This window comes from Vidua macroura, chromosome 38, assembly GCF_024509145.1.
Source record: "Vidua macroura isolate BioBank_ID:100142 chromosome 38, ASM2450914v1, whole genome shotgun sequence".
Classification (NCBI taxonomy): Eukaryota; Metazoa; Chordata; class Aves; order Passeriformes; family Viduidae; genus Vidua; species Vidua macroura.
This window is the reverse complement of record NC_071608.1, coordinates 904,382-926,719: the sequence shown is the minus strand read 5'-3', so window position 1 is coordinate 926,719 and position 22,338 is coordinate 904,382. Positions and strand designations below refer to the sequence as shown.

General features: G+C 57.8%; 1 protein-coding gene across 4 annotated transcripts in view; it reads right to left on the bottom strand.

Moving 5' to 3' along the window:
* HDAC7 (histone deacetylase 7) overlaps positions 1-22,338 on the bottom strand; it is a 59,497-nt gene that overhangs the window by 18,860 nt on the left and 18,299 nt on the right. For 2 of the 4 annotated variants that reach the window (XM_054002283.1, XM_054002286.1), the window contains exon 1: positions 15,264-15,642. The exons of the other annotated variants lie outside the window; for them this stretch is intronic. In XM_054002283.1, coding sequence (XP_053858258.1) covers positions 15,264-15,315 — 52 coding nt within the window. In that variant the 5' untranslated portion in view covers positions 15,316-15,642. Of the gene's footprint in view, positions 1-15,263; positions 15,643-22,338 lie in introns of those variants that run through there. 4 annotated transcript variants of the gene reach the window in all.

Below are 22,338 nucleotides of genomic sequence, written 5' to 3'. Positions count from 1 at the left end.
TAACTCTTTCTGGAGCTCATGGAGTGGGAGTTTCAGGGGCTTTACGCCTCAGCCAGATGTGGGTGGATCCCTCCCCTCCCCACCAGACAGCAAATTCCTGCTCCAAAACGAGATGAGGCGGATGCTGCTCCAAGAAAAGCCCCCTGAGAGTTTTTCCACCAGGGTAAACCCGAATTTTTCTGCTCTGATTCTTGCAAACTTCCTTCTGTGGAAAGTTTCCAGAAAAAAAAAAAATTGAGACAGACGATGATTAAAGTTTGGCAAAGTCACCAGAGCAGCACAAAACCCTTCCCACAACCAAAGGCACGAACCAGGATTCAGCCACATACCCAACCATGCCGTGCACCTGTGAGCAGAGCAGTTATTTAGGCATTCCAAGCACAAAAATGGGAATTTTCCCTGCTGGAGCCTAGAAATGAGCTCCACATCAGGCCTGGGGAGGCAGATCAGGGTGAGATGCTTCCTCTGATTGCTCTCCCTGGTTATTTGCAGCTCGTGACCTTTGAGTCAGACATTTAATAGCCCTCCCTGGAATTTTCTCCCCACAAATGTGCACATTTCCTTTTGAAACTCACGGCTCCAGGACCCAAAAACCTCAGGGCCAGCCCAGAGTCCAGGGACGGGGAGGAAGCACCTTTGGGCCTGGATGTGCTGCTGGTTTTAACACTCCCTGTCCCAGCCCAAATCCTGGTTCTGCTGTTCCCATCCCATCCGAGGGGACCACGCTGCTCCCACAGCATCCACGGAGAAAACAGGCCAGGATTCCTGGGAGAGGCACAGGGAACACTCCGGGGCTAAATCAGACACTCCTGGAGGTGAGCCAGGTCTGAGTTCCAAGGCAGGTTTTCCACATGCTCTCAAATCCATTGGCCCTGGAAGGGTTTTGCCTCCAGGGTGAGGGTGGTCCAGAGGATCCCAAGGTAACCCCACATCCACTGAGTCACCCCAAATCCCCAAACCTTAACAGCGGACATGAACTTCACCTCAGGCACTGCCCAAACCACCAAACAACTTCTTTCCTGTTCCTTCCTGCTCCCAGAGGAGCTGGAGCGATTTGCAGGAGTTCCCTGGATGCTGCTCCTCTCCCAGGGATGAGCTTTGCAAGCCTTCAGAGCACCTCAGTGCTGAGGGAAAACCCCCCAGCAAAAGCTTTTGGGCCTAAATTTGAGATGTCAGGGACATCCAGGTACTAAACCACAGGAAATTCTGGGCACAGGCAGGATGTAGCTGCCTCATGGGTCCCACAAAATGGGGTTTGAGCGTGGGCAGCACCAGGGACAAGGGGGGATCAAAGGGCTCACTCATCTCCTGCAGCCACAGCCGGGCCAGGGGAGAGGGGGGCCAGCGAGTGGCTCCATTCCCACCGCAGCCCTGGCACAGCTGGAAACCTCTGGCAGTCATTTCCTGCACCCTCCCACCCGCACGGGTCACCCAGCCCATCCCAAAGAGCGGCGGGCCCCCGCGGGAGAGGCCGTGCGGAGGAGGGAGAGGTGTCCCCAGGAAACCTCGCAGCAACCGCGGCTTCCTGAGGAACACCGGGAAAGCCGCGACCACAGGGGCTCTGCTGAAGGGCAGCCAAGGCAGCGCCTGGTGCTCCCCAGAGCGGCGCAGGCAGCCTCGAATCACAGAAACTCACGAGATTTGGGAAAAATCCTCCCTTCCCAGAAGAGAAACATCCCCCAGAGAGCATCCCGCCCCGCTGGATCCCTCCCTTCACCTGCTCGCCCAGCCCGGCCGGGATCTGCCGGCTCCTCCCGGCTCTGGGGAGCCCCAGACATGGCCCTGTCCCGGTGGGGAGGCAAATCTGCCCCACCTGATGCTCCCGCGGGGCTTTTCCCTGCAGCAAACACCCCGCGGGGAGCTGCTGCTCCTCCGCACCGCCCAGCTCCTCTCCTCGCGGGATTCATGGGTGAAAAAAGCTCCAACACCGCCCGGAGCCGCAGGCAGGGATGGACTGGGACACAGGCGGCACCTCCCGGCTGGCGAAGCCCGCGGCTCTGGTGGAGCTGGAACGCCCCAGTGCCCTCCAGTAGCCTCATCTCCCCCTCCAGGCTCCCGGCAAGGGGCACCAGCGCTGCCCAAAGCTCGGCATCGCCTCCTGTCCGCGGAGCTGCTCCGGGGAGAGGCTCTGGCCCCGCTCCTGGCGGGATGAGCTCTCTGTTGTCCCGGCAGGACGCTGCCAGCAGAGGCCGAGCAGCGCCGGGAAGCCGTGGAAGCGCCTCGGGGCGCGGGGCTCTTCCCGCAGCCGCTCCGATTACATCAGCGCGGGAGGATGCGGCCACAGCGCCAAGGGAAGCAGAGGAGAGATCAAACGATTGCAGAACCTCTCTCTCCTCAGCTACCCAAGCGCAGGAGAACGCTCCCGACCGGTTTGCAAGGAGGACTCGGCAGCTCCTCCCGCCCCGCTGCCCTCAAGCCCTTCCCGGGCATCCACCGGGAGCTGCCGGCACCAGCACCCATTTATTCTTTGAATTGCTGCGTGCAAGAGCCCAGCTTGAGTCACAACTCCCCGGGGAAGGCTCAGCGCTGCCCGAAGCGGCTTCGTGCTTCATCTGTAAGCGCTGAGACAAAAAAAAAAGCTGGAATCACTCAATACCGACTCCCGGCAAGGGGCTACTCAAGGCGACCTTCCCGTTAATTAGAGCCTCCCAGCGAGCTGCAGGGAAGGAAACCCCTTTGGCAGACGCTGGTCGAGGTCCAGGGCTGGGTTGAAGGGCAGAATAGAAAATTTATGAAAAAAACCCGAGGCTCAGGAGAAGCAGAAGGAGCTGGGAGAAGCAGGGGCAGCCCCAGCTCCACGGGCACAAAGGGAAAGAGGCACAAACTCAGTTCCCTGTGCAATCCTTGGACTGCTCAACCTCCACCCGCGAGGGCCCAGCCGGGGCTCACCCCAAGCCCACCCCGTGCTGACCCTCGGGTGTCTGAGAAGGAGCCGCTGAGGAGCTCCCCAGGGCAGACCTGAGGCCCAGCGTGAGTTATTTCTGTCACAGGGAGGAAGCCACAACATTTTCAGTTTCCTGCACAAACACACTTTGTCTGCCCTTCCCCACGGCTGCTGCCTCCCCTCCCTGGGTGCTCGGGAAGAAGCTCAGGGTTGGCATCAACGAGGCTGGGAAAGGTGCAAGTGTCAAATCCTCAGTGCAGGGGAGGATGAAACCTGCCTGGATCTGAGGAGCCACACCCTGGGGACAGTGGGGACAGCAGGGACAGCCACCCTGGGACAAACCTGGCTTGGTGCTGGGGCTTGCAGGCAGCTGCGGGAGATGCTGGGAATTCCATCCGGGATGGAGAAGCTACAGGAAAGGCAGCAAGCAGGATTTCTGGCGGGAGGAAATGCCAGGAGCACCTGGAGTCCCAAAGAGCCGGGAGAAGCCTTGGAGGAGGCCGAGGCTCCGGCAGAATTGAGGGTGCAGGTGGGTGTGTGAGTGCTCCACACACATGGAGCAACACTGCCCTGGAGGTTTAACCCAGAAAGAGGAGCTGCTGCTGCTGCTGCTGCTGCTGCTGCTGCTGAACTGTCCAGAAATGGGGAAAAAGGAAAAAGAATCAGCAGAGAAACTCCCGGTGAGTCCAGCGCAGCAGCAATAACTTAGACACCGAGGAATCAGTGCTCATAGTGGGGATTGAGCCCTCAGAACCTCTCAGCTCAGCACAATCCCAGACACATCAGGCGCTTAAAGCTCACCTGGCACCCAAACAACCGGGCACACACCTGGACCCACCCATGGACCCTGCTCCAGATGCTCCAGGTGCCCCTCACACCAACCCGCCTGTTCCAGGCCCCCGTGACTGCAGGAAGGCTCACCCACGGCTGGCACACTCACCCACGGCTGGCATCGTGTCCCTGCGGCTCCTCGCGGTCCCCGTGCCCACCGAGGCCGTGGGAAGGGCGGCCCCGCGGCCCCGCGAGCTCTCGGATCCCCGAACCTGGGCGCGGCTGCCACCACACCCTTGCAGTTCTCACGGGCAGATTCGAGCCTTGGCAAAGCCCTCACTGGCAGCCGGCCTCATCAGGCTCATTAAGTGCAATTAAGCCAGAGCGGGCATCCCTCCCCCCACCCCGCCCCTCTGGGGGATATTTTGCTTTTAGATAAAATAAACAAGGAGGCTTTGCGTGGGCTCGGGCAGGTGCTGGCAGCGGGCAGCAGCAGCAGGTGGAAATGCTGAGGTCTCTCGGGAGAAGCCACGGTGAATCAGCGTCCAGACCCAATTCCAGCCCTCCTCCAGCTCCCAGGGGTGCCCATTCCAACCCCCCTGGCCTGGAGAGGAGCACCAGACCCTCTCTCCTTTGCAAACAGGCCGCAGCCCAGCCGAGATTTTCCCTCGCATGCAGGAGCGGCCCCAACGCCGCCAAGGCATTGCTCCATCGCCCTGGCACTGCCGGACACCTCCTGTCAGCAGCGAAATCCGCGAGCTCCTGGTGTTCCTGGCAGCTTACAGGGGCTGGCCCTCACCCTGGGGTTTGTCAGAAAGCTCCGGAGCGGGGTAGGGAGGGAGCCCCAGGAGTGTGATGGGGACCCAAGCGCGGCCGACGCTGCTCGAGGAGGATAAAACAGCCCCGCTCCGTCCTCATCCACTCTTGGACAAAGGAAAAGCCAAAAGGGATCCTTAAAACTTTCTGCTCCCCCATGGAAAAATCAGCTGGAGCTGTCCCAGGGTGGACTCGATGCCAGCACATGTGAGAGCTGGGTTTGGACTTCTGTGGCTGTCCCAGGCTGATCCTGGCTCAGTGGGGATCCAGGTCACACAGAGATGGGCATTTCCCAGTCTGGCTCCTGCCAGGAAGCACCGACAGCCCCAGTAAAACTGGGAAGGCTCTGCCACCCAGACAAACCCCCAGAGATGTGTCACGGCCACCTCTGAGGCGTGGCCATGCCCCGACCAGAGCTTTGCTTCAGATGCTTGGGGTTTACGGCTGCTAAAGGGATTTAGCCAGAACAAATTAAGATCATTTCCCGTCTTAATTAATTCTGCTTTCACTTCCTGGCACGTGGGAGCTCGGCCTCCTCCACCACAGTGAGGAGCCTCAACTCTGCCGCACCACAGCAGCGGGACCTCTGCAAAAACCCAGGAGGGGCTTTGCAGCATTCCTTTGTCACCATCCAAGCTCTGGCCACACTAAAAACATCCCCCAAAAGCCAGAACCCCCTTTGGTGGCCACATTTCTCCATCACGGAGCAAGATGAAACCTTCCCCTCCCTCCTCCCACCTCTCTTCAGTCAGAGGAGCCTCGAGGAGCAGTGATTGTGCCTCTTGCACAACAAATCCCCTGCTCTCCCTGCCCGCCCCACATCCCTTTGAGGCAAAAAGGAAGCAGGCTGGAGACATCCTTCCTGCGCCACGGACAATGAGCTGGAAATAGCCCGGGAGGAGCAGGAGCGGCCGCGGGAGCTGCACGCGGTCCCGGCTTCCGGCCATTGTCCGGCCAGGACTGGCCCGGGCAGCTGCACCCGCACACGGCAGAGCCAGAACCCCCTCTTTGCCCCAAAGGAGCGGCCCCAAACCCCAATCTGCCCCATCCACCTCCATCCAGGAACCCAAGAAAGGAGGGGATTTTGGATTTCAACGCGAAATCCGCCGTGGACACGCCACGGTCACTGCTCAGCCTCGGCAACCAGGGACTTCACAGCAGCACAAAAGCCACCCCAAAAGCCTGGCAGGGTTTTCCACTGCAGGGAAAAACTCCAGGAGACCCAGATGGCAGAAGATGCTTTCTCCAGACCCAGCCCTGAGGGTGAAACGAAGCCCCCGGGGAGTGGGTTCCGCCCTAAATCCCTATTTTCTTCTCCAGATGGGAGGTGCATGAGTTGAGCTGCTCCAGCTCACGTCAGCAGCTGGAAAACCCTGCAGGAACCCACGCAAGCCTGGCCTGCCGAGGACGCTGCTGACGGCAGCTGAGCAGGGCAGGGTGGCAGGAGCAGAACCGCTCCAAGTCACCAATCAGCCCCCAAATTTGGGGTTGCCACTCAAGTCAGTGCCGGTTTTGATATTCACCTCCCATTTCTGAGGGCTCTGGGAGAGCAAGTTATCACTTGCAGCCCTTCTACACGATCAAGGTGGTGACAGAAGCTGTTTTTTCTTTAAAAACACCCCAAAACCATGCATATTTTCAAGGTCTGAGGTGGTTTTAGGGCTGGGATTTCAGGAGTGGCAACACCTGGATAAGCAGCACAGAGCTGTGGCCAGAGCCACACTTCCAGAAGGAGGGAAAAGGGAGAAAGAGGGGGTGGACAATGCCACTTGTCCCATGTCACAGGACCTGCCACCACCCCCAGAGCCCCTTGGAGCAGGGGGACCATCCCAGCACAGCCTGGCCCCTCTTTACAGGCCCAAAAGTGGGGCCAGGCCCTCTCCAAGCTGCTGGTCCAGGGCTGCTCCACTCCCCGAACATTCCCAAGTGCATTTCTGCCCTGCTGACGGGTTAAAAATAGAAACCATCAGTATTATTGTCCTGCAAGCAAATATAGAAAGATCACATCCTCCCTGCAGAAAAATTACACAGCAGGGAACACAGGCACAGGGCACAGCTCTATTTTGGGAGTGGGGAACTTGGGAAGTTAGAACCGAATTCCGAAATTTGTGATGTCGATGCACTGCAGCGTTAAACACCCATGGAAAACTCGCCTTCCCCTTCCTCTCCCGGCTTCCCTGGGGTTTTGTTCAGGCTTTCAGGCTTGAGGAGGGTGCTCAGGCTTGCACAGCACTCCCAGCGAGGAACGCGCTGCCCCAGTGCTGCTCTCGCAGATGGGAATGGCCCCGATCCAGTTTGGGAGTGGTCTTGTCACCACTGTCCCCATTAACGCTTCCTTGCTCCCATCCCATTTCCCTGCTCCCATCCCCTTTCCCTGTTCCCTTTCTCTGCTCCTATCCCATTTCCCTGCTGGCTCCAGAGGGAGGGGGGCCTCAGCCTGAACCTCGGTTTTTTTGGAAAAGGAAGATTTCTACGCCAGCTCGGCCTTTCCGTGAGTGTTTGTGCTCAACGCACGGGGCCGCTCCCACCCAGCTGGGATCCGGCTCCAGACCCAGCCTTATTCCTCAGCAAATCCCTGGGGAGCGGAGAGGAATGCGGCAGGGTCGCATCCAGCTGCGCCCGGGAATCCTGGCTGCTGCAAGGGCAGGGAAAATCCACGGCTGAGGGGACGTCTGTCCCTGCAGCAGCACCCTGGGGACGGCTGTGATGTGGGAGTGCAGCACCAGGACCCCAAACCAAGCCGGCTCTGAACCCCAACACTGATCCCAAGGCTGCCCCGCAGCACCCCAGGGACTGCTCCCCTCCCAAACCAAATGTGCAGGAGCAGCCCCGGCAGGCCTGGGAGGAGCTGGGGTGCAGAGGTTGCTCCACCACCCCAAAAGTCTCTCCCCATCCCCACCGAGGCCCTCAATCCTCCCAGGATGGGGGGCAGGGAATGCACAGAGCAGAACTCACTGCACCCCCTCCCCTTCCCTCCTCCCCAAAGCAAAACACACACCCAGAAACAGAAGGGAAGCGGTCAGGAAAAACTCGACAGTAACTCCACAACAATTCCAGGCAGCTCCATTCCCAGGAGGAGCCTGCTCTGCCCTCATCCCCCCCTCCAACAGAGCCCCTCGGTGATCCCAGGCCAGGTGCCCTGGGCCAGCCCCGGGGGCCATTCCCTCATTTCATTCCGTGCACATCCCAGCTGGCATTTCAGCCCCCAGCCAGTGCCAGATTTCTCTCTGCTGAGCCAATGCACTTGGAAATACATGACGACTTCAGCAGATTAATTGGAAACACAGCCTGGGTGTCGCAATCCCAGGCATGACTCCAATTTCAGGAACAAATGTTTTCATAGAATCACAGAATCATAGAATATTCTGAGTGGGAAGGGACCCACAAGGATCATCCAGTCCAACCCCTGGCCCTGCACAGACAGCCCAAAAATCCCACCCTGTGCATCCCTGGGAGCATTTTCCAAATTCCCCTTGAGAATTTGGCATAACTTCACCAGTTTGCTGAACATTTCCAGCTAAACTGGGACAGACTCCACTCACACCTGGGATTATCCTTTTAGTGTGGCGTGTTCCAATTAAAAACCTTCTCAAGAAGATTTAAGACACACCACGGAAGAAGAGGCAAGAAGAACAATTTCAGTTTGCTCTGTAAATCTCCTCTTAAAACCTCACTGGTTTTCAGTGTCCCAGGGCTCCTCTCAGCCCCTCTGCAAAACAAGACCCAAACTCTTTCCCCAAGATCCTGAAAACCCACCAGGGCTGGGAGATGGAGGAGGGGTGGAGGAGGGTTCCCTGCATGGAAACCATTCCTGTGCTTCCATATTTCCCACCCCTCCACAGCAAAATCTTTCCCCTTCAGCATCAGTCAGCCCTTTCTCTGCTCATCCCTGTTTGCTGCCAACCTCTTGCAGCCATTGCAACCCTTCAGAGGCTGAACCTGATGATACTGGAGGTCTTTTCCCACCTTAACAATTCCACGATTCTCCCATTGCTGCCAAGAACTCAAAATCCCTTTTGTGGTCAGCAGCTGTGCAGCAGCTTCCCCGCTGCCACCCTCAGAGCCTGGCAGGGAGCTCTGCTTTGGCATCTCGCTGCCAGGGCTCCCGCAACCCAACAACAACAACAAAAAAACAAAAAAAAACCAAAAAAAACAAACAAAAAAAACCCAACAAACAAACAAACAAACAAAAACAAAACAAAAAAAAGAACAACAAAAAAAAAAACAGCTGTGTGGGATGTGGAAGGGGCTGCTGGAGGGAAAACGGGGAGCCCAAGCTCACCTCCGAGGTTTGGAATGGCTGCAGAGGTTGGCAGCAGAAAGGGATGAGCAGAGAAAGGGCTGACTGATGCTGAAACCCCTGCAAGGGGAGAGGTTTTGCTGTGGAGGGGTGGGAAATATGGAAGCACAGGAATGGTTTCCATCCAGGGAACCCTCCTCCACCCCTCCTCCATCATCATCCCTCTCCCAGCCCTGGTGGGTTTTCAGGATTTTGGGTGGTGACACCAAAGAGGGGGCTCTGGAGGGAGGGACAGGCTCTGGAGGGGCTGTGGCTGCTTCTTCAGACCCCCGCGGTTGCTGCAGCCATGGGGCAGTGCTGGTGAATTCCTGCTTTGGCAGAGCTGGAGGGGTCTGCAGTGAGGAGCACAGCCCCTGCCTCGCAGGCCCCCATGGAGGCCACGATTCCAGCGAGATAAAACACATCTGAATCTTCCCAGAGAAATCAGCTCCCACAGGCCTGGCTCCCGGAGCTGCACCTCCTCTCTCCCCCAGCTGTTTGGCTGCTCCTCTCAGCCCAACCCTGCCAGAGCTGGAGCCCCAGCCAGGAGCAGCACAGGCTGCACAAACCCTCCCCAAGCCCCCCCTGCCCCACTCCAGGCTTAAATCCACCCAAATCCCAGCCCCAAACCAAATTCCCTGCTTAGCCTTTGCCTCACGAAGCTCTTTTTTTCATGCACGAAAGCCACAATTCCCAGCCAGACCTTTGGGGTGTGATTCCTCCTCCCTGCCATGAAATCAACCTAAGTCAGAGTGTTCCTGCCATTAATTTGGATAATCTGACAAAATAAAAACCACCAGGTTTTGTGGTGAGATGTCACTTTGGGAGCTTTGCTCATCCCAGAGATCTTTCTCTGGGGCATCCTCATCCCCATGACTGGGAGATCCATGGGCTGATGCTGAGCACATCCAAAAAGTGCCCAGCATGGGGATGGGAACCTCTGCTCTGAGCTGGGCTGTGGGGTCAGCCTGGCTGGTCAGTGGGAGAGCTCCGGCCAAGCCTCATCTCTCGTTCCCAGGGTCAGGAATGTGCAAGAGCTGCTGCAAGGGAATGACCACAGAAGCCACGTGGACAGAGGGAATGTGGCGGGGTTTTGCAAGGATCTGCTCCAGCCTCCCCCTGCAAGCCAGGAGATGCAGGAGGAGCAGGGAGGACACACGGATTCGTGCAGATCCAGCACACGCCCCAGCTCCAACCAGGCTGAGCCCACAAATCCTTCTGCAAGTTTCTCTGTCCCACCTCCAGATGTGCCAGCACCCCGTCCTACACCCTGCGCCCCTCCCAGGCACACCCTGCACCCTCTGGGCTCTCCTGGCACCGTGTCCCAGACGCGTCCGTGTGGGGCTGGGCTGGTTGAGCTGCGCTGGAGCCGACGTCCCCCTGTGCCAGCACCCAGCTCCTCCAGCCCAGCCCCATCCCTGGTCCCCAGTGCTGATCCAGCCCAGCCCCAGCTGGGACAGAACCTCCACCCAGGCACAGTTGTCGTGACTAAACCAGCCAGGCACCCCAAGAATCCAGCTCTGACAGCAAGGTCCCACCAAGGCAAAAACAATTCAAACCCTCCCAGTTCCCTGCTCCCTTTCAAGGGTTCGTCATCAGCACTGATAGAGATCCACACCTCGGAGCACAAACAAGGAGGCGGCCAAGGAACCCGCAGGAACAGCAACCGAGACTCATGGAGTCCTGGCCAGGCCCAGAGCCGACTGCAGATGCTTCTCCAGGGACTCCCTGGGCTGTGATTTGACACGAGCACTGATCAGATGGGGCAGATGGGGCGTCGTTCACACAGGAAGGACGAGGCCAATGCACAAACCACAGCTCAACCCCTGCCTCCAACACGTCCTGCTCTGTTCCAACCGCCAAAGGAGCCGAGGCCTCGAGTGTCCCCTGCCCAACCAGCCAGCCTGGGCTCCACCATCGCCTCTCTCAAGGCAGGGCCTCCTTTTTGCAGCTGTATGAGCCCTTCTGAAGTGGGGAGTACAGTGCTGACACTGCATTAAGAGCATCAAAGTCACCAGTCCTCACTCCCACCTGATGTCCCATTTCCTCACTCCCACCTGATGCTTTTTGGCACCACCCAAAAGCACAGACTCAGCAGAGGTTCAGTCCTGCAGGGATTTTGGAGGTGTCCCTGCAGGTGCTCTGTGTCCCTATAGATGTTTGGTGTCCCTACAGGTGCCCTATGTCCCTGCAGGTGCCCCATGTCCCTGCAGATGGCCGAGCTGGATGTCTGCCCTGCTGGGTGTTTATCCCTGGGCTGTCTCATGGCTTTATTTCCGAGGGGAGGGAGGGTGTGTGGCTCCTGCACCCACAGTTATCTCCAGGGACCTGGGCCTTCCTCCCAGGGCAGCAGCCTGGGGGGAGCTCACCCTGCAGGGGTGTCCCTGCTCTCCTATCCAGAGGGGACAGGTCACTTCCCAATGCCCATCTAATGCGGCCAGACCCTCCAGAGAAATCTCCCAGCCCATCCTGCCCCAGAGCAGGTCCCTGCTGCAGGCCCAGGCCACCACTGCTTCTGGGAAGGGAACCAGCTGCTCTCACACCACCAGAGCATCCGGAGGTCTCCATCCTCCCGGGGTCCAGCCCTCCCAGACATCTCCAAGGTACCCCCACCTTCCCAGAAGGAGTACAGGGGGAAGGAGCCCCCAGCTCCCTTCTCAATGCCCCAGGACATTTCATTTTTCACAACAGCAGGACCCCGAGTCAGGGCCAGGCTCCCCCAGCCTGTCCCCACCATCCTGGGCAGCTCGTCCTGCCCCAACCAGCTCCAGCTCTGCTCTCCCCTCACCCTGGGCTCAGCCCTGGACCTGCCCAGGTGAGGGCACCGGGAAACTCCTTTGGCAGAGCTCCCGGGTGGGCAGAGCTATGTGCTTGTGCGCTCATGGCCCCGGGTGCAGCCCTCGATGCAGAGCTCAGCTCTGTGGGAAACCTTGGCTCTGGAAAGGCTGCGCTCCCGTGATGCAACCTGGGAGACTTTGGTCATCCCTGGCTGCTTCCAAGCGGATGAGGCGGAGGAGCCAGCCTGGTTTAGGAGCTGACCCTCGATGCCATAATCCCACCTCCAAGGAGCCAGCCTGGTTTAGGAGCTGACCCCAAACCATAACCCCACCTCTGAGCAGCCAGCTTGGTTTAGGAGCTGACCCCAAACCATAACCCCACCTCCCTTCCTCTCCCTCCCCCATGGCCCCGGGGCCCTTTGCTCACAGGGTTCCTGCAATTCCTGGCCCTCGGCTTCTTCGAGGCTTCCGCCACCATCTGGGCTCCATTTAGGGGAGCTGATGTTTTTCACAGGGCTGTAATCTAAACTTTGGGATTGAGTTTACATCTCGCATACCAGCGTCTCACTGCCGGGCCTGGCTACGCACCGAGGGCTGGCGGCTGCCAGCTCTGTGCCGTTGGCTCCGGGTACCTGGGAATGGTGCAGGGTCAGTGCAGGGGTCCCAAATCAGGAATCCCAAATCAGGGATCCACCCACAAACCACCTCTGGATCCAGCCAGGCACTGCCCCTGCCAGTGGGTGAGAACTGGGAGAGCCCAAGGAGCTGGCAATCAGCTGAGCTTGCCTCGGGAGGCTGATGCCTCACATCAGCTTTGTTATCCATCGCCAGCAGCAGGAAATTCCCCAGCCCAGGCAGCTGGAGATGCGAGCACGGGAAGGAGAAGCAATTTGGGAGCAGGGATGCAGAGAGGCAGGTCCAGCCCTGCTTGTGCTCAAAGCCCAGGGTGACAGACCCACCTCAGGGCCCGGCGAGGCTCCTGACCCAGCCCTCAGGTGACAACTGGCACCCCCAAATCCCTGCCAGCCCCCCACATGCCCTCGCCAGCCTTTCACCACCTCCTCACCAGCTGCAAGGTGGGCAGAGCCGCAGGCAGTGTCCAGAGGCAGCCAAGGTGGCTCGATCCCAGCAATCCACGAGGCTCAGCCAAACCCAAAAAATAATGTTTTCATACTTTGACTTTTCAGGCAGGATTTAGTCATTTGTGGACACGAGGCCTTGGCAGGGCCGCGCTGCCTCTGCTCACCTACCCCAGCCCGCGGCTGTTTACGGCGGCAGAGCCTTGGAAGGAGAGGGAAGATTTGTGGTTTAATCCAGGTGAATTATTTCTGCTCGCTTTTATAGAGCCTGCAGCTGGTGGGGAAGGGGGGATTCAGCATCCCTGCCCAGCCAGGGATGGACCCACAGCAGGAGATGAGGCGTCACAACACAGCCCAGCCCCACAGCTCCACAAACACGGCCTGGAGAAACCCAGCAGGACTTTTGCCCCGTCCACCTAATGGCTAAAAAATGAGTTAAGGGAAGAGAAGCCAAGCCCTGGCTGGGCACACTCGTGGTAAGAGTGGCTGAGAGCTGCTCTGCCATAGGAGAAAAGCAGGTTCCACCCCGGCCTCGTGGGGCTGTGCAGGCTCTGTTTCCTCAGCCTGGTACGGGGCACTCGGAGCTGCCAGGAGGAGGGGAAGGGGTGATGGATCCAGGACCCTGGTGGCTGCCAGGGTATCCCTCAGGAACCCTCCGTGCCCAGGATCCAACATGAGCTCTGGTCAGCTCCTCACCTCGGTGTCAGATACAAACTTCCCAGGCACGAGCCCAAGGATTTATCTGCCTTTGTCCCCTCCCTCCTCCCACATTTGTTATTAAACATTTGTTATTTGTTATTAAACTACAGCTGCTTATCTGCAAATCCTGCCTCTTAAACCAGCAAAGCCACACCACAGCTCCTGAGTGCCACACTCTGTCCCACAGCCCAGGGGACGCCAGGAGCTCATCACCACGCACCCTGTCTGCCTTCAAAGCTCACCCACCACAAGGATCCCATCATGACCAGGATCCCACCAGGATGAGCATCCCACCATGACGTGGATCCCACCACCATGAAGATCCCACCACCAAAAGGATCCTACCACCATGAAGATCTCACCACGACCAAGATCCCACCACGACCAAGATCCCACCAGGATGTGGCTCCCACCATGACACTTCTGCATTTTCACCCAGCGACCAAACCACCCAAAGCATCCGCGAGGCCCAAGCAGCCAAGTCGAGCAAGCCCTCATGGAAAAGAAGCCATTCCAGAGCAGAGCTTCACAACCCACAAGTGTGGGATAGAGCTGGGAGACAGGAAGGATTCGCTGAGGCAGCCCTGGGATCAGCAGCACAAACCCATTGAGGCCGGCCAGGGGCAGGAGGAGCTTTCTGAGGAGCCTCCATGCCCTCCAGGCACTCCAGCAGAAGTTGCACAGCTGTCCCGACTGGGGAGGACAGATAAGGCTCAAATGATTCATTCAGTGTAAACCTTTATTTGCTCTTGCTTACCCAGAGCAGCCAGCAGCTGCTAAGCTAAACTGGGCCGGCTCCCAAGCGCAGACAAAGGCCTGCAAAAAATGGCTTTAAGGAGGAACTGACGGTTCAGAAAAGCAATCCTAGAAGAGGGAGTTAGAAAGAGGGAGTGCAGCGCGGTGCAGGAGGAAGAGGAAGCCAGAGAGCACCTAAAAATAAATTTTAAAAAAAGCAGCGAGGCGCAGGACAAAGGCCTCGCGCGCACGTGACCGTTCCCTGCAGCGGAGGCAGGATGCGAGCTCGGAACACAACACTCCCTCCCCAGCAACCCCACGTACAGAGCCCCAAGCACCTCCCGGCTCAGCCAAAGCCACCACCAACACCTTTCCCACCCAGGATGGGCTTTTTCCCTGCCCCATGCCATAAATCCCCCAGGTGCAGGATGCTGGTCATGGCCCAAGCTGGCATGACTAACACCAGGGTGGAAATGCACCTAACCCAGCAAGGCTGGAGTAAGGCAGAATAGCTTGAAAATGTTAAAGGAATTGAAAGGAAGTCTGGAAAATGAGGTTCCTCCCAAGAAGCACCCTCAAAAATAGGCAAAATCCTGTGGAAGCACTACCCCTGTATCCCCCCAGGCAGTGCCTTCACCAGATCTGAGCAGAGTTGGTGGGAAACTCGTGAGTTTGCTCTGGAACAGCCAGAAAATGCAGCTGACAGAGGAGCCTGGCCTGTGCCTGCTGCTGCAGCTGGGACCGACGCTGTGGCTCCCCTGCCGTGGCTCCAAGGCTGCAGAACGACCTGGGCTGGGACATCAACCTTCAGCTGAGCCTGAGCCAGCCCTGCTGGTGGCCCATCAACCCCCAGTGCCCTGAGCTGGCCCCGCTCGTGGCCCATCAATGCTTAATGCCCTGAGCTGGCCCCACTGGTGGCCCATCAACCCCCAGTGCCCTGAGCTGGCCCCACTCGTGGCCATGTCCTTCAACCCCCAGTGCCCTGAGCTGGCCCCGCTCATGGCCACGTCCATCAACCCTCAGTGCCCTGAGCTGGCCCCGCTGGTGGCCGTGCCCACTGGACACTGGCAGGAGCTCCACCCCAGGCCCAGGAGCGAACCCAGCATTGCTCCCTCTCTGTGAGCATCCTGAAGGATGTTCCCTCCACACCTTCCCCCAGCCCCACCAGGACTCACAGCCGTGCAGGGAAGGAACAAACGCCCGGGGATGGGAGAGGCACTTACAGGATGGGCTGAACATCACCAGCGTGGTGGAGATCTCCAACCCTGAGAACATCCAGCAAGTTCCGCTCCCGGGAAGCCGCAGCTCCGCATCCCACGTTCACTTCTGCTTCATCCCTGCCGCCCACCCGATCCTCGGCACAGTGGGGAGAGCATCTGAGCCGTGCCGAGCTGGGTCAGACACAACCGAGGCCACGGAGCAGCCTCTCAGAACTGACTCATCCCGTCCCGGAGCGGCTCGGGCTCCGCCGGGAACGCAGCGGCTCCGGCAGCGCTTATTTCATCCCCAGCCAGCCAGGGTCTCTCAGAGCCCGCAGCTGTGCGGCTGCCGAGCTGGGCTGTGCCCACAGCGTCCCTTCGGAGCCACCCCGGGCCAGCGGCAGGAGCCCTGCATGGCACTCGCTGCTGCTCCTCACGCCGCGCTCCCTGAGCTCATGACTGAGTAACGCCGGCGAGCCAAGAATAGAGACCTTGAAGTGAAACCTCCTGGGATTGGCAGCTATTTCGGGCGCGCTCAGCCGCCAGGGCTGTGTGACATAAGAGGATATAAAAGAGGAAACTCTGCACAACAACTCTCACCTCACCGAGAGAGACCTGGGTCGCAGCAGGTGGCTGCTGTGAGCGCCCTTGGGGCGAAGCCAAGGCTGTGACAGCCCCCGAGGCCACCCCTGTCCTCCCAAGTCGGCAGCACTGGAACCCCGAGGTGGCTGTCCCCAGCCCCAAAGTGCCCCGAGCATCCCCAGGGCTGAGCCCACCGGGAAGTGCAGAGCTGCAGCCCAGTGTGGCCACGGCTTCTCCGCACTGGGATAAGGCCAAACCCCAGCAGAAACCACCTCGAGCCCACGTCGAGCCGAGCCTGTTGCCACAGGTTCAGCCTGCCCAGGCACCTCCATGGAGCTGGAATTGCAGAGATGCTGCTGTGGCCAAAGGAGCCTCAAAGGGAGCCAGCAGAACCGAAGCACCCGGAGCACCCCCAAAGCCCAGATCCCAGATCCCAAATCCCAAAGCCCAGCTCTGCCCAAGCAGCCCCTCATAGCTCCTGGCTCAGCTTACCCCTGGAAGGAAGGGCTGGGATTGCACCCAGCCACCAGATGTGGGGAGGAAAGATCTGCTCCTGGTTAATAACCAGCATCAAGATTAATGCAGGGAAATTTAAATGGCAATTCCGGGAGCGCATTTGATTTGAACCCTTAGACACCGGGAAAACAAACACACAAGCTGCAGTTTCTGGAGATCAAACTCAGCACCTGAAACCAATCCCTGCTAGTTCACAGTGTGCCCATCCCATCAGCAGCTGCATTTGAATACTTGTGATGCCACTGTGCTCTGCCAGCTCGCTCACATCCCAGAAATGTGCTTCCTCCTGGGTTTTTGGTCAGGAGTAAGTCATCAGCACAGTCTACAGTGCTAATTAGGAAGAAATTCCTCCCTGGGAGGGTGGTGAGGCCCTGGCACAGGTTGCCCAGAGAAGCTGTGGTTGCCCCTGGATCCCTGGAAGTGTCCAAGGTCAGGCTGGACAGGGCTTGGAGCACCCTGGGACAGGGGAAGGTGACCCTGCCATGGCAGGGGTGGGACTGGATGAGCTTTAAGGCACCTCCCATCCTAAACCACCCTCAGATTCTATGAAATAACTGAATTCCCCAAACAGTCTGTTCTAAAAACATCCTCCAAAACTTACCCAGGGCATGAGGGGGAACAAGGCACCTCTGATTCCATCCCTCACCCAGACAGTGACAGCCAATTCAGGCCCTCCAGTTAAACCCAGCTTCCAAAGGATGAATAACCACCACAAGCCACAGATCTGCTTAACGTGCAGTTCAATTATCCCAGCACTGCTGTCCCCGTGCCAGCAGGTGACAGGGCCCAGACAAACCATGGCAAGGACTGTCCCTTGGCATGGGGACCGTCCCTGGGACGCTGCCACCTCCACTCTGTGCCCACCACTGCAGCGAGGGGTTGGTGCAGTCCTGCAAGAAGGAAAAGGCCGAGGCAGGGATGATGCTGAGCTCAGCAGAGGCTCCTGCAGCCTGGAGTTCTGTGGTGCCTCCATCCTGGGACAGCAAGGAGCCAATGCCAGGCCACCACGCAAGACAGAGGGGACACACAGGTGACACGAAGGACACAGCAAAACCAGGACTGAGCAAGGCAAGGACGTGGGAGAAGGGACAGAGCCCACCTCGGAGACAGCTCTGCTGTGAATATCCCCACCCTGCAGCCATAACCCCGACAGCAGCTGCTTCCAGCAGCCTCCCCAGGACTGCTGAAGGCAGCTGGATGGGGCAAAGAGGCCAAGGCAGGAGCAGAAGAGACAATTTTCATGTGGAAGTTGCACCCCCAGGTTACAAATGAAAGTTATCGTCAGTGCATGGAGCCCTGGGCACACCTGGGGAATTTACATAAGCCTTGAAGTTTAGGAAAGCATAAAAGGAAGAAAGAATTTGAGGGAGCAATCCTGGCTTTGTCTCCAGAATTGCGAGGAAGTTCTCCACATTTTCTGGGCTGCCCAAGGCTCCCCTTACGCAACAGCAGCTTATGAAAAAGCAGACTCAGCATCAACATCTTTCCCCGCCCTCGTGTAAGAGATCCTCCATGGGACATCCTCCTTCCGTGAGAGATCCTCCTTCTGTGAGAGATCCTCCTTCCATGGGAGATCCTCCTTCCATGGGAGATCCTCCTTCCGTGAGAGATCCTCCTTCCATGGGAGATCCTCCTCTGAAGGCTCAAGAACATCCCCAGAGAGCCGACCCCAGCACCACATCCCAACTCCTTCCTGCAGCATCAGGGAGCCGCTGCTCCCGCAAGAACTGCCCGGCTTCCACCTCTCTGGAACTGAGCTCCGAGGCACTTCCAGGGCTGCAGGAAGCTCCAGAGGCTCCTTGGACACGCTGCTTTCTTTCAGAGCAGCACATTTCCCTAGTGAAACAGAGGAGGACCCAGGGAAACACTGCGAGGATGCTCCACCACTGACAGGGACACCCCACACACATTAAAATTCTCTCCATGAGGAGAAACGAGGCTCTCCTGGAGAGCAGTGTGAGCTACCCCTGGTTTCCAGTTCTTCCCCCAGCTCCCGCACCTCTGTCCTCCTGTTCCCTACCTTTGGTCCCACCTTTCAGCACGGAGCAGAGCGTGTCCAGCTCAGCAAGGTTTGTTTTGCACTGGTGTAAGCCGTGTTTTGATCCAGATCTGCAATGCAGCCCTGTGGAAGAGCCAATTCTCCTGCTGGCACCGTTCCTGCTCCTGGATACCAACAAAGCCCGATGGATCCGGGTGTCAGGGTGGATTCTCACTGTGCTGAGGGGCAGGGCAGCTGGGGAAAACCCCACAAACACCTTCCGAATTCTCCTTCCAGCAACCATACACCACACCTGGCCTTGAGACTGAAGTTTTAGGTTGAGGAAACCCAGAAAGGTGGGTTGGATGTGTGCAGGGATCACAGACAAACCCAAAAGTGGGCTGGATGTGTGCAGGGATCACAAAAAAACCCAAACGTGGGCTGGATGTGTGCAGGGATCACAAAAAAACCCAAACGGGCTGGATGTGTGCAGGGATCACAAACAGACCCAAAGATGGGCTGGATGTGTGCAGGGATCACAAAAAAACCCAAACGTGGGCTGGATGTGTGCAGGGATCACAAAAAAACCCAAACGGGCTGGATGTGTGCAGGGATCACAAACAGACCCAAAGATGGGCTGGATGTGTGCAGGGATCACAAAAAAACCCCAAAAGTGGGCTGGATGTGTGCAGGGATCACAAAAAAACCCAAACGGGCTGGATGTGTGCAGGGATCACAAACAGACCCAAAGATGGGCTGGATGTGTGCAGGGAACACAAAAAAAACCCAAAAGTGGGCTGGATGTGTGCAGGGATCACAAACAGACCCAAAGGTGGGCTGGATGTGTGCAGGGATCACAAACAGACCTAAAGATGGGCTGGATGTGTGCAGGGATCACAAAAAAACCCCAAAAGTGGGCTGGATGTGTGCAGGGATCACAAACAGACCCAAAGGTGGGCTGGATGTGTGCAGGGATCACAAACAGACCCAAAGGTGGGCTGGATGTGTGCAGGGATCACAAAAAAAACCCAAAAGTGGGCTGGATGTGTGCAGGGATCACAAACAGACCCAAAGGTGGGCTGGATGTGTGCAGGGATCACAAACAGACCCAAAGATGGGCTGGATGTGTGCAGGGATCACAAAAAAACCCCAAAAGTGGGCTGGATGTGTGCAGGGATCACAAACAGACCCAAAGGTGGGCTGGATGTGTGCAGGGATCACAAACAGACCCAAAGGTGGGCTGGATGTGTGCAGGGATCACAAAAAAACCCCAAAAGTGGGCTGGATGTGTGCAGGGATCACAAACAGACCCAAAGGTGGGCTGGATGTGTGCAGGGATCAGATGTGAGGCCACTGCTCCACTCCAGCCCTTTGTGGGGCTGGAACCTCCATGAAGACCCACCCTTAGGACGTCCCCTCCCTGCTGGAGGCCTTCCTGGCTGACAGCGTGGCTCTGACTCAAGGCTCTTTCCTCAGCATCCTCGGATGTTGCCCAAGAGGCACCACCACGGTGACAGGGACATGTGGCACCCACAGCTCTGCCACCTCAGTGATGCTGAGCCGCCTCCAAGGTGAGTCTGGGAAAGCTCCAAACTCACTCCAACGGGCACTTGGGCCCTGTTTGCTATTCATAGTGTGACAACTGGCTGGGACAGTGCCACCCAGGCCTCCTGGCTCTGCCCAAACTCAAAGTCAAGCAGCCGAATCTCACTCGGCGCTGCCGGAATTCGGCACATTCATTCAGAGTTAGCAACTGCTGCTATATCAGGAAGGCAGCTTCAAGGGAAGACAGAGCTCTCCAAGACAGAGAAAGAAAACAAATCCCTCGCCTGCAGTCTGCAGGCCAGCGCTGCTCTCCTAAATTTCCTTGGCTCGGCTTAACAAGACCCGGGTTTTTCTGCTAAAAAGTGAACACTTACCAGCCCTGCACACCCCTGAACTCTGGACACCCCCTTCATGACTCCATCACATCAAACAGCAAATGTGCCAATTCAGACCTTCCCTGAGTGACAGAATTGTCCCGAACAAACCCTGGCCCAGCCCTGCCCTTTGGGAAAGGCACCCGGAGCAGAGCAGCCAGTCCAAGGAGGTTGGTGTGGGGTGACCAGAAAACAAAACCCCGTGTGTGAAGGCACCAACAAAGGCAGGAAAACATCCCGGCCGCTGGCGGGGCTGCTCCCAGCAGGGCTTTCCGAGGTATTTTTAGGGCACTCAGAGCCGCAGACAAAGACCAGCCGTGCCAGGCGGGAGCCGGAGCCGCGGCCACAGGGGCTGGACACCCACTCAGGACGGGCAGGACACGCCGCTGTGCCCGTGTGTCCCCTCCCCGCCTCGGCAGGGACACACGAGTCAGCAGAGAAGCTGTTAATGGGGAGCCGGCAGAGCCTGAACGGGACGGATGCATTCCTGCCCTCGGGGAGCATAGCGAGGGAATGAGACAGACACCGGCGAGGAGTCGGCAGCTCCAGCTCCAGGACTGACTCACCTCCCTCCTGTGCTGTCCCAGAGAGCAGCGGCGGGGCTGGATGGAGATCAAAAGGTAATAAATCAGATGGGAAGAACTCAGGTTTGATGTTTGAACCAGAGATGGAAGAGGAGATTCACCACCTCCCCTGCTGGAGTCGGGCAGCGGGGCAGAAGGAGCTGCCTGGATTCGGAGCTTTGCCAATACACTTGTTTGTTTTTTCCCCTCCTCAAGGTCCCAGCTGTTAAATCCATGATTGCAGGATTTCCCAGACTCACTGAAAAAGCACGTATGCCATTGTGTCCCACTGCTGGAACAGGAAAAAGCCTGAAAATCTGAGCCACAGACTCCAAACACACAAGGTCTCCTTACAACTGACGTTTTCAGTCCTCATTTTTCTTTCAGCAGTTTCTAAATGGTTCAGAGTTTTGCAGCACTGCCTTTCAGCTTCCCCAGAATTGTTCCTATCCCAGTGTCCCACGCTGGGGGAACTTTTTGGCATCAAGTGTCCCAAAGCCATTGATGTGGCCACTCACATCCCCAGAGCCTCAGAGGACTTTGAGCCACCAGCCTCCAACCCCTGATGGAAGCTGGGTCTTGACTCCAATTCCCATCCAGCCAAACGTGAACACAGAAGCCAGGGCCAGTCACTCGTGCTCCAGCCACCTGAATTCCCCATCTCTCAACTCAAATCCAGGCCCCCAGTCGCAGGAGGATGCGGAGTTTCTCTCTCTGCTGCTCCACGGAGAACACGGTGTCGCACTGAAATGCCCCTGCCAGCTCAGAGCTGCCCAGGACAGCAGCCAGCACCCAGCCAAAGCCTCTCCCTGCCCCGGGGAGGTTCCCAATGAAGCCATTTAATAACTGCAGGAAAAGACACGCTCCCCTGTGCCTGTCCATGCTCACCTCCATCCCTGCTACGCTGTTTCAAGAAGAGACTCACTCCGGGACCAGCCCTGACACTGAGACCTGTCCCTTCCCAAAGGACACACCTGAAGGGTTCAGGACCCCACTCAGGACAGGTGTAACCACCCCACAAGCTCCCTGCTGAGCTTCCAGCCCCACTGCAAGAGCCTCTGCTGCCATTTTCACACTCCCACTTCCTGCTCACATCAGGCAGAGAGTAGGAAGTGCTGAAATCCTCCGACCCTCGCTGCAAACCAGGAAGCGCCTGAGATCCCCTGAGAAAGGCTGAGATTTCAGGCTGGAACCCTCTGCAAACATCTGCTCAGAGGCATCACATCCGGACCCTCGGAGCGGGGCCCACATTCCCCATCCTCCCGGGACTCCGTCTGCTGGAACAAACCTGGGGCAGGACCACTCACAGCTCATCCTGTCAGGAAAACACTAATGCAGAATCCAAACCCTGCGGCCACTCGCTTCCCTGCCTCTGCTGTGAGTGACACCTCATCTCTCCTGCCCGAGCCATGTCCAGCACATCCCACACCTCCTCCACAGGAGTGTCCCAACATCTCATTACTCAGCAAAGCCTCCAGACCACAGATAACACCTTTACCATGGAAAAAGGTGTGGGAAGCTGCTTTTGGGATTGCCAGCAC